This window comes from Chiloscyllium plagiosum, unplaced genomic scaffold, assembly GCF_037043375.1.
Source record: "Chiloscyllium plagiosum isolate Xiang-an unplaced genomic scaffold, Cpla_swu_hap1 HiC_scaffold_3, whole genome shotgun sequence".
NCBI lineage: Eukaryota > Metazoa > Chordata > Chondrichthyes > Orectolobiformes > Hemiscylliidae > Chiloscyllium > Chiloscyllium plagiosum.
In genome coordinates this window covers 71525414-71538005 of record NW_028270141.1, presented here as the reverse complement: position 1 = coordinate 71538005, position 12592 = coordinate 71525414, and the positions used below count along the sequence as shown (strand labels likewise).

Genomic DNA, 12592 nt, shown 5'->3' with positions numbered 1-12592 from the left:
CACCTCAGACCATCCCCACATGGCACCCTACACTCTACCCTCTTGGCATTCAACCCAGCAGGCACCCTACCTGGTTAGGACACTATTTACATGGCATCCTACCCCTTCTTTCTCAATTAGCACACTACCCGCTCTACCCAACTGGCACCTTACTTAGCTGGCTCCTTATCCCCAAACTATCTGGCATCTTACTACCTGACACCAAACACTCAACCCAACTGGCACTCTTACTACCTGGCATCCTATCAACATGACATTCTAATTGCCCAGCATCCAATCCCCACCAATCTGGAATCCTAAGCCTGGCTCTGTACTCCTACCCAGCTAGCACCCTAATCATCAGTTTACCCTGGCAGCCTACCCCCTCTCACACACCAATCATCTGGTACTCTGTCCTCCAGCATCATAATATTACACTTAGCTTATGTACTTGTTGTTTGACAGCAGCTGTGAAGTGTCTGTTAACATTTTAGAATTTCAGAATATGGCAGTTGACTGCTGTGAGAAAAGGTTGTGGTTTCTTCTGACAGGTCTGCTTTACAAAAGATCTGTCAGGATGGAATTATGGCTCTACATTTCTGAAGGAGTTTCTGAGCAAAATTTCCTCTCAGCAGAGCTCCCTTCTTACATGAAAATGAAAGGCTGGAGTGGCAATCTGCATGAGTTGCTACGTCTTGGAAAATCTGGCGCTATGTCAATGAATCTCCCCGAAAATGATCCAAGACAATGTCCTTTCCCTTACAAAGCTGAGCCTGCATGTCCCATAAAATGGAAAATACAACAAGACATGAACATGAGTATTCAATAAAAAGAGTACTGAAGAATAATGTTTACTCTTCTGTAATAAAGGTAAGGTACCTGTCTCCCCTATGGTCATTAGTACATGCCATAAGGTGATCCAGTAGATTTAGCTCACTGACTAAGCTAATCTCAAAAATAACTATGATTGGAGACATGAACAAAGTGAAGCCAATGTAATCTGAACTGTTTATAAGTAAAATTTAAATTTGAAAATAATACCTGTGTCATTTTTGTGCCTTCAATAACTCTTAATGGCAATCGAGCTTGGCAAGAAAGCTGTGGCCTTGATAAAGAGCCATGCTGTCAGTCCAGGGGGCTGTTTTATAGCCCACATGTGCATACTGCACTGTCAGTTACAGCAGTGAAAGATTTCCTCTGCAAAGCAATCACATATGTTGCTTGTACACACGCCCAGTTCTCTAAACTTTAATTGGAACTGTGTTGGATCTCGCAAAACCTAAGATAAGGGAATGGCACCAGTTCTGCAATGGGAATCGTGTGCCACATTTGCAAACCCACCAATTAATAAATACTGCTCAACCTGATATTGAGTATTGCCATTCTTTTTGTTTGGTTTTTTAATTTCAGAATTCCAGCCATCAAATGGCACAAAAACATTTCAGCTCCTTCCTCAGTGAAATTAGGCATAAGGCAAATGTTCCTTGCTGAATCAAAACCAGGAGTTAAATCTGGCTTATTGTTAATTTACCTACATCTTCCTGTTTACAAAGTTAAAACTTTGTTGAATTCAAATTTCCTTTCTAATTTGTCTCCTTTTATTTTATCATTTACTTTTTTTTGAAAACAAAGGTTTTCTATTTTCTTGATCTTTGAGATTTTAATTCATATTTTTGCATTTATCTTTATCCCTCTCTTTTTTTCTCTCCATTCCGATTAAGCATTTTAAAATTTGCAATTAAATTCTAGCTAACTCAATCTATGTGCTATATGGATCACTGTTCCTCAAGATCAGGTGTTTAACCAATACTTCAACAATCCTTGCCTTTTTAGATCATTCTAGGTTATGACTAATCATCACCTCAATGCCATTTTCTTGCATTTTCTCATACTATCATTAGTCACACTGCTGTGGACTGGAGAATGCCCAGGACTCACTACCCTCCGAGTGAAGACATTTATCTTCATCTCAGTTTAATTACCTGCTCCCTCATCCTGGCATAATGTTCCTTTTTCTAGAATCACTAGGGGAAACATGCTGTCTCTGTTCACCATGTCATGCCCTGTAAGAGTTTTCTAAGTTTCAATAAGATAACCTTTCATTCTTTTAAACTCCGGAGAATACAAGCCCAGTTTACTCAAACTCTCCTCGTAAGGTAGTCCCACCATCCCAGAAATTAATTTTGTGAACTTCTGTGGTACTGTCTCTATAGTAAGTATATCTTTCCTTAGGTTAGGACACCAAAACTATACTCAGTTCTCAAGATAAAGTGTCCTCAAGGCTATATTCGAATTCAGCAAGCTGCCATTACATATTCAGCCATAGAGTCAGAGTCATACAGCACAGAAACAAACCCTTTAATCCAACCAGTACATGCTGAGCATAATTCCAAACTAAACTAGTCCCACATGCCTACACTTGGCCCAAATCCTTCCAAACATTTCTTATTCATATACTTATCCAAATGTCTTTTAAACATTGTAACTGTACCCGCATCCCCCACTTCCTCTGGAAATTCATTCCACACACAAATCACTGTCTGTGTAAAAAGGTTGCTCCTCATGTCTGTTTTAAAACTTTCTTCGCTCACCTTAAGAATACTGCCCGCTAGTCTTGAAACCCATCCCCCCCCATCTTAGGGAAAAGACACCTGCCATTCACCTTCTCTACACCCCTCATGATTTTATAAAACACTAAAAGGTTACCCCTCCTCCGCTCCAGTGAAAAAGTCCCAGCGTCTCCTTATAACTCAAACCCTCCATTTCCAGCAACAACCTGGTAAGTTATTTCTGAACCCTCTTCAACCTAACAATATCCTCCCTATAACAGGGTGACCAGAACTCTCAGTATACTCAATCCCTCTCAATGCAACTTTATAAAAAGGCTTCTGAAAATTAAAACTCACTACATACACTGATTATTCTTTATCTATGTTACAAATAACATCCTCAAACAATTGCAACAAGTATGTCAAAACACTTGAAGCCACAGACATTTCAACTAATTGATAATCGAGTCTGCCCTGTATTAACGTAAACAATGCCCCATGATGTATCTTTTCACAAATTCAGTCAAGGACTGTGAGCATCTCTGGCTAGCCCATCCCTAGTTGTCCTTGGTGATGATGAGCATCCTTCTTGAAACTACTCATTTGGTGTAGGCAGATGCATTCTGCCATAATGGAAGGCATTTCAGGATGTTGACCCAGCAACGATAAAAGAATGGTAATATCTTTCCACGTCTGCATCATAAGTGACTTGGAGAGGAACTTGCAGGTAGTAGTTTCTGCTGTGGTTGTGGGATTAGAAGGTGTTGTCTAGGGATCCTAGGTAAATTTAAGCTTCTTGAGTGTTCTTTGAGCAGCATTTATCGAGGATTTGTGAGGAATATTTCATCAAAATACTGACTTATAGATGAGTTCATGGCACTCAGATTTTGACTTAATAACAGGTTTGGTCAAAACGTGGACTGAAGAGCTGAATTCTAGAAATGAGGCGAGATGGACTGTCCTTAACATCAAAGCCACATTTGACTGAATGTGGTATCAAGGAGTTTGAGCAAAACTGGAGTCAACTGGCATCAGGGGGAAAGCTCTCCAATGGTTGGTGTCAAAGCTGGTGCAAATGAAAATATTAGTGGCTGTTGGAGGTCAGTCATCTCAGCTCCAGACATACCTGGAGGAGTTTCACAGGATAGTATCATTGGCCTAACCATCATCAGCTGCTTCTTCAATGATCTTCCCTCCATCATAAGGTCAGAAGTGGGGATGTTCACTGATGACTGCGCATTGTTCAGCACCGCTTATGACTGCTCAGATACTGAAACAGTCCATGTTCAAATGCAGCAAGACCAGGACAATATCCAGGCTTGGACTGACAAGTGGTAAGTAACAGTTCTACCACACAAATACAGACAATGACATCTGCAACATGGGAGAATCTAACCATCACCTTTTGACATTCAATAGCATTACCATTGTTTAAACTCCCACTATCATCATCCTGAGCGTTACCATTGATGAAGAACTGAACTGGACTTGACATATAAGCTACAAGAATAGGTCAAAGGCAAGTAATTTTGCAGTGAGAAACATAGCCCTTGACTTCCCAAATCCTGTTCACCATCTAAGTGGAACAAGTCAGGAATATGATGGAATACTCCCCACTTACCTGGATGAATGTAACTCCAACTAAACTCAGGAAGCTTGACACCATCCAGGTCAAAGCAGCTGATTTGATTAATATCACATCTACAAACATCAACACCCTCTTCTATTGGTGTTCAGCGTATAAAAATGCATTGCAGAAATTCACCAAAGCTCCTTAGAGCACTTTCTAAACACACAAACACTTCCATCTAGAAGGACAAAGGCAGCCGATATATGGGAACACCACCACCTCCAAGTTCCCCTCCAAGCCACTCACCATCCTGACTTGCAAATATATCATTGTTCCTTCTTTATTTCTGGATGAAAATCCTGGAAATCCCTCCCTAACAGTGTTGCAGCTCTTGCTACAGGAAATGGATTGCAGTGGTTCAAGAAGGCAGCTTCCTGCCACTTTCTCAATGGAATTTCGGGATGAGGAATAAACACTGGCCCAGCTGATGACAACCACTGCCCCGATTGAATTTTAAAAATGATGTTAATGACAGCAGCAGCAGCAGCAGAAGTCATCATTGAAAGCTTTCGATTTGCCCAAGTTTTGTTGTCAGCTGTCCTGAGCTTGTCTATTGTCAGATTTGCTGTGAATGGAATTGAGAAGTGTGGAAAAATCATTCAGCAGCCTAGTCCTGAATTTATGAACAGTTTATTATATTTGCTTTGTTATATTAAACTGCATTTATCATGATTTTGTTCACTCACATAACATGTACATGAATTGGGAATTTTCTGCCCTTTTTTACAGGCCCATGTATCTGTGTGTCAATCAATCTTGAATATATTTCTTTCTATTTGTGGTCCAGATCATAAGTGTGAATGAGAGGGAAATACAGGGAGAGCCAATCATAGCTAATTAATGGGGATTCCATTTGTTACTGTCCCCAATCCATGAATGTCATTTTGTTCTAACTCTCTGACTCTGTCTCTTAACCCGTTTGATCTTCATTCCATGCGGATAGATCCAATTTCATGCACTTCACCTTTAGGTAGAAATATCATCCATGAGATGTATGGTGAGATTCTGCCTAAAGCCCTAGAATCAATCACTGGAACTGGTTCAGCTGGTTGACAGTACCCAGCAAGTGGTGGTTGTGCTATGTTAGGCCTTTGTGTCTCCCACTTGGGAGGAAGAACTGGCAATGACATCTATTCTTGATCACTGTGTACATGTGTGGATACTGCCTGAAGATGGCATTGACCTGGGCTGCCGTATTCCCCGTAGTTGAATTGCCAGCTAACACAGAAGAAGAATGCTCTCTGTGCCATGAAATTGGATGACTGTTGATGACAAGGGCAATATACTACAATACAAGTTAGTATCTTCAAAGAAGGAAGAGATGAGAAGATCATAAATAGATGTAACAGCCTTACAATATTCCCTTTCTTTGATGACCAAATGGCCTCGCTCTTTTTTCAGAAGGTGGAGGCCAGAATGTAGGTATCACCAACATTATGAACCAAACAATTGCTTCAGAATGATTCATCTGAGGGTGTAATTGAAAATCTCCTCATTTGCAAGTATTATTTATTAATCATGGTGAACATCTCAATTACAAAACTCATAACAAAAATGTTGATGCAAGCACAGTAGTTTATGTGAAGGAAGAGAAATAAGATGGGTTACAAAAATAAATTTCAATTCAAAACCAGTTTCATAATAAGAGTTGCATAACTACACCACAAGATGGTACTATTCACTCTTTTCAATTCTTTTAATGAAATGGTAAATTAATGTTTCGTGAATGTTCATTTTTTAACAAAAGCGATATCAATTTTTGCTTCACTACTAATCTAGATATTAGTTTTAAGTGGCTGATTTTGATATTCGTGTTGTGGGGGTTGGGAAGTGAGATGGTGCAAGATTGATGGCAAAAGGGGCTTTGACAGACATGGCACACTTCAAACATACTCCACAGGTACAGTGTCTTCAGAGGCAAGGAGGGCAGGAAAGTCATTGTATAAGCAGTGCTGTATGTCACACTTTTAAAGACAATATTTAAAACAGAAATTTGCTATGTCAACATGCTATTGCACTGCAGTTTTACACTTGAGCCCATCAGCAAAACTGTTGTAATCTCTTTGATTGCTCTTAAACTAAAAATCTTAATTACTGGGCACAGATTTTGTGGCAAGAAATTAATTTATTGAAGAAATACATATATTTTTTAAATTTAAGATGCAATTTAAAAAAAATGTTATCCTTCTGCAAACTTAAAAGAAACTGAAAATATGCCCAACTTCATACATGTCTCTGTTCTTCAACTCAATTTCTGGATTGCTTTTTCTTAGTTATCATGCGCGACACTACATGAGATTTTCTAATGTCAAGACAATTATATTGGAAGCCTTACCTGTACCATCTTTGTGTCACTTATATATTTCTGGTGCTTCTTGTAGCACTCTCCTAATCACACTTTTCCTGTCACACTGTTCTGATTCCAATGTCACAAGACATTTGCTTGCAATAATTATTACCTTTAGCAGCCAGCTGCCAAACAATAAACTTCATTACATTTATCCATCTCCTTCAATATCAGCTACATGTGTAAAGGCTGCTTTTGATCCCACTCTCACCCACCCCTGAACACAGCACAAAAGAATTATCAACATGTCTCAACATTACACAAGCAATAGCAGGCAGAGTCCAATAGTTCAGCTTGTATGTGTGCAAGTGTGCTCAAACTTGACTCATTTCCCTGCAGAACTATTTTGCTAATTTCTTTAAGTTGCATTCTGAATCTTTAATGTTTAAGTTTTACAGTTCCATGCTGTTTTATTTATTTTCTTACCAGACTTTCTATTTAATTTTGAAAATTTGATATAATTTTTAAAATATCCCATGAAGTGCAAAATTGTATATTTACTAAAGTATTACTTTTTAAAATACTCATCAACTTTATATATTTAAAACTTTGACATGATAGGTCCATAATTGATGCAAAGTGTTTTGCCACTTTACAAAAGTTAACAACTTGACTGTTGTTAATTAAGAAAGGATATTAAAACTGCAGAATTTATATTCGGTTAGATTATCAAATGATTTACCTAACACTATGGGATATTTTGATTTATTTTGCAAGTTTTGTCAGTGATTTCATTAATTCAATCTTGACAGGAGTTTATTACTGGAAGAAAGCAGATATCTTTGAAGGATAATATCCTTGCTTTTCTGATGTGATCCCACGTAAGAGCTCTTCTAGACGATGCACAGTTCATGGGTGTTTGATACATTGACGAGCATCAACGTAAATGTGATCTCCTTTTATATTCAATACTGATCAGAGCACAATTAACACACTGCTACATTTTCAAAGTAGCAGAGTCATTGACAGTAGCCATATGGCCCTCCTGGAACTCATCTTCAATATCCCATTTAGTTAGGCTGTGTTAGAACAGTTTATTTGAAAATGAGACTGTGTCATGGGATTCAGTTGTAATATGCAGCGTAACTCTGAGTGTCGCAGGAGGTGTAAGGATCTTTGCAGACTTGGCATGGGCTAGCAGTAAACGTGAAGTAAATTAGCTGGTAACACTTTGGAACATTTATCTGATAAATGGCTCTAGTGGGTATTCATTATTTTGGTTGATTCATTAGTGTTTGTTACCTTCTGCATTTACTCTCAGGTATTGCAGGAATTGTACACAGCGTTAGGCCTGGCTGTCACACCCTGCCAGACATGTAGGTGGCCAGGATCATCAAACAGAGCAACTTTCTTCACATCCGATGAACATCTAGTTTGTCAAACAGGATGAAGGCTTCTCCTTGACTCCACTTTTTAAAACAGATTATTTTTCAACTCTTGGAAAGATGGAACTGCACTTTAGCAATATTGATAATCTTCAGAAAAGCTTTTCCCATTGCATGTGGTCACTTACTTATAAATGACAATGTTCCCTTCCATTTTAGCAATTGTTATACCCTCTCACAATGTTCAAGCACTGGCTGAATTTGAGTGAAGAACTAATAAGATATTTATTCATTGGGGTCAACTCAAAAGGTGCCTGGTGTTCAGTCCAATGAGAAATCTTTACTTTAGTGGCAGGATTGGAAAATATCTAAATATACATGTGTGTGATTGCGTCTGTGTACATGAGTGGGGAATACTTTTGGATTTAAAAACTATACAAAGTTCCGGTGTGTGCAGAATTAGCAGTTTCAGACAGGTAAAGTACGCCAAACTTACTCATTTCACATAATACACATGATATTTATACAAAAATGTGAAAATCTTACCTAGAGCTAACCACCAATGCCACACTAATGGAAATTCAGCCATAACTGAAAAAAAAATTAATATCAACATCATTAATTTCTTTACTGAGACACTTACTAAATACTGTATTCACTTGCAAAACAGGACATCAATTCTAGCTCCAAATACATTTCTGTAACATCATAAACACTTAGCTAATTTTTAATTATTCATTCACTATTTTAATTTTAATTTTAGCTAGTAGCTAAACATAGAAATGGGAAACAGAATGTACGTGACCAGTTATACACAAACACATATGTGTGCATGGACACATTCATAATTGTATGGGACCTGAAATTTAACAGAAGATGTTCTGACTTTTTGCTGCAACTGCTATAGGGGAATCAGCAAAACTCCAAAGCAATGGTACAGAATTCCTTTTTACCCTGCTTTTATTTCTGCAGATTTGTTGATGACGTAAGTGATTTTGGCAAGAGATCAAGATAACACCTTTGAAAATTTGGCCAAACTCTTCTGTAGCTTACAATTAAATATAAAGAATGCAAGTTATACACTTAAAGGTTGGTGAGTACTGCTCACATCGTGACACATTTATTTATAGTCCTTTGACGAATACAATAAGTAGTTGAATATTACTTCATCATCCTATTCATTTCCATTGATTTAACCCACGCCAACATTGCATCTATGTCTGTAAAAATATTAATTCCCACACTGTTGTTAATTAACTTACAGTTCAGCTAATCAGGTACAATGCCCTAGCCTAGATACCTCAAATAAGAAATCCAATGTCATAACCAATGAGTGGAATCTATTTGGGGTCTGAGGGATGTGGCTATAATAAGATGAATGGCAGAATCAGGTGACAAGCACAGTGTGGTTCGTCCTGACTTTGGGAGAAACTCAGACCATCTTTTGTATGCTTTCATAAACTGAACAGTGATATGCTCACTGGTGGCGGCAAGTGAGTTTCCACATGACAGGGATTAACAATTGTTAAACATCTTGTTAATGGCACAACTTTCCTCATTAATATTCAGGATCCCATCTTGCCAAACAAGCTCAAAGTCAGTAAACTTAAAAAGGAATCTAAAATGAACACCTTCACCTCATGGATTCAGGTTGCCTCCTGCTCCAAACGATCTCATAGAGTCATAGAGATGTACAGCATGGAAACAGACACTTCAGTCGAGCTTATCCATGCCAACCAGATATCCTAACCTAATCTAGTCCCATTTGCCAGCAATTGGCCCATATCCCTCCAAACCCCTCCTATTCATATACCCATACAGATGCCTTTTAAATGTTGTAATTGTACCAGCCTCCACCATTCCCTCTGGCAGCTCATTCCTCTGTATGGAAAGGTTGCCCCTTAGGATTCTTTTATAAGCTTCCCCTCTCACCCTAAACCTGTAGTTCTGGAGTCTTCCACCCTAGCAAAAAGACCTTGTCTATTTACCCTATCCATGCTCTCATGATTTCATAAATCTCTGTATGGTCACCTCTTAACCTCCAACCCTCCAGGGAAAGCAGCCCCAACCTATTCAACCTCTCCATTTGGCTCTAATCCTCCAACCCTGGTAACATCCTTGTAAATCTTTTTGGAACCCTTTCAAGTTTCACAACATCTTTCTGATAGGAAGGAGACCAGATTTGCACGCAATATTCCAAATGTGGCCTAACCAATGTCCTGTACAACTGCAACATGACCTCCCAACTCCTGTACTCAATGCTCTAACCACTAAAGGAAAGCATACCAAACACCTTCTTCACTATCCTACCTACCTGCGACTCCACTTTCAAGGAACTATGAATCTGCACTCCAAGGTCTCTTTGTTCAGCAACACTCCCTAGGACCTTACCATTAAGTGTATAGATCCTGCTCGGGTTTCCTTTCCCAAAAAGGGGCACCTTGCATTTATCTAAATTAAACTCCATCTGCCACTCCTCAGCCTATTGGCCCATCTGATCAAGATCCCTGTGTACTCTGAGGTAACCTTCTTCACTGTCCATTACATCTCAAATTTTGGTGTAATTTGCAAACTTACTAACTATACCTCCTGAAGAGGGAGAGGGCACAGGCAGGAGTGACACTAAGGACACGGACACACAAGATGGCCATCAGCTGGCCAACTTGACACACAAGATGGCTGCCAGATCACCATATGGAGAGAAATAGCAGAGCAGATACAGACAATGCCTGGAGCCACCAGAATGCCAGCACAATGCACTCACAACCCAGTTGATTAGTTTAAGGTGGGTAGGGGAGAGAATACACATGAGTAACAAACACTGCCCGCCAAAATGTCTGGGTCCAGCCAACACCTCTTATAGAAATGCTAACAGCTTGATACATAATCAATATGAAATGCTAATAGCCAGGGCTGCAGTAATCGTCCTTCTCAGGAAGAGCGATTAGCACCCATTACTACAGCAATGGACTTCCACGCAGACATTGAAACTGACAATGATTACACTGAAAGTGACAATGACCACGCGAAAACTAACAATATCTGCGCTGGAACTGACAAAGACTGTATTGAAACTATCAATGATTCTGCAATGATTGTCATAAACAAACCATGTTACAAAGACATTGACCTATTGTATCACAAGATGTAAAAAAGTTTCTTGACATGTGCTCCAGGTCGAGAGAAGACTCGCAGCTGACCACTGTGATGTTGGTGTCTTTCTCTCCCTGGAGCTCTGGTATTTCCTTGTACAATAAACTCTGTCATTGAACCCCAGTTCTGACTCCCCACAGCAATGGGTGCTGTGAGCAGGGTTCTTCTTACTGGTGCCTTGGTCGAAGGCCACAATTGGGGGACTGGGGTAAGAAACAATTTGTACCTGCAAATGGGAAGAATCAGACCGGGCCAATGACACAGTTTAAAAGGTACACCAATTGTAATGTCTAATTTGCTACAGTACTGAGTTAAAAAATTTTAAGTGCTTGTCTGTGGAGAATATCTGTTTAACTGTATTAACTGCTTTAAGAATATGCCATTCATGCTGAAACAGCCAGAGGACAAAGTAGTGCCAATCTCAAAAGCTCTGCCCTAAACTGGTTGTTAAGAGGGGTAGCCCCCCAGTGTGAAGGTTGGGATTTGAAGTGGGAATTGAGGCACCAAGGGCACTAAGGAGCTGTGAAGCACAAGTGGCAAAGTCAGGTAACATTGGACTCTGTGGGGGCAAACAACACAGAGTCCAATTAGAGTTTAAGTTAAAAGTTAGGTGCTAGGGGAATCCAAGACGGTGGCGATCTAAGAAGATTGCACTGCAAAGCTCCGCATTGCAGCACAAGCAGGACGAACCTTTAACCTGCCCAACCCAGACTGTGGCGATATCTTGGGACTCTGGAAAGATCGTGGAGTCCTAAGAAACTTTGAAAAGTTAACCTACCTGCATTTTCAGCCGTCCAGAGATGCCAAAAAAGGGTAGAGGAGCATCCGAGGCTGGGCCTGCAGTTCAGTCTGCAGGATCTTCGGAGTCAATTACTTTTCAGGCCCTGGTGAACGAGCTTGCAAAATCTCACGAGATGCTGGGGAAACAGATTGAAGAGAAGCTGGCTCCAATCTCTGTTATGCTGCAGAAGCATGAGCAGCAGCTGGGAGGCCTGAAGAAGAGGACGGATGAGATGGACGACAGGCTCATAGTGGTGGAAGCTGATGCCAGTTCATCCAAGGATAGGATCCAAGCCCTGGAGACACAGGTCTGTAATTTGCGTGACCAAGCAGATGATCTTGAGAACAGGGGCTGGAGAAAAAAACATTCGGATCATTGTTCTGCCTGAGGGTAAGGAAGGTGAGTGGCCTGCGGAATTTGTTGAGACTGGCTGCCGAAATTCCTTGACTTGGAGGCTGGCATGAGAGGATTAAAAATAGAGAGGGCTTACTGGGTCGCAATGCGGAGGTCGGGTATGGGTCAACGTCCTTGTCCTCTCCTGGTGCGGTTCCATCATTACCGGGATACAGAGAGAGTCATGGAGGTTTCCAGATTCCAGGGGAAGGATCCGAAGGCCCTAATTTACGAGGGCTCTAAGATCATGTTCTTTCAGGACTTCTCAGCGGTGATCCCGAAACGAGAATCTTACGACAGTGTCAAGAGAAGACTGAGGGACCATGGGATTCAGTACTCCCTGAGGTATCCGGTAGTGCCTTGGTCACCTTCGATAGATCCATACATCTCTTTGACATGTCGGAGAAGGCAAGAGACTTTGTGGACAAATTAACC

General features: G+C 40.2%; 1 protein-coding gene across 2 annotated transcripts in view; it reads right to left on the bottom strand.

Annotated features, from left to right (window-relative positions):
* The window catches only part of tmem244 (transmembrane protein 244), a 94862-nt gene that overhangs the window by 12027 nt on the left and 70243 nt on the right, over positions 1–12592 (bottom strand). Inside the window, exon 5 of one of the 2 annotated variants that reach the window (XM_043687480.2) lies at positions 8377–8421. The exons of the other annotated variant lie outside the window; for it this stretch is intronic. Within the exon in view, the coding sequence (XP_043543415.2) occupies positions 8377–8421 (45 nt within the window). The remainder of the gene's footprint in view (positions 1–8376; positions 8422–12592) is intronic. 2 annotated transcript variants of the gene reach the window in all.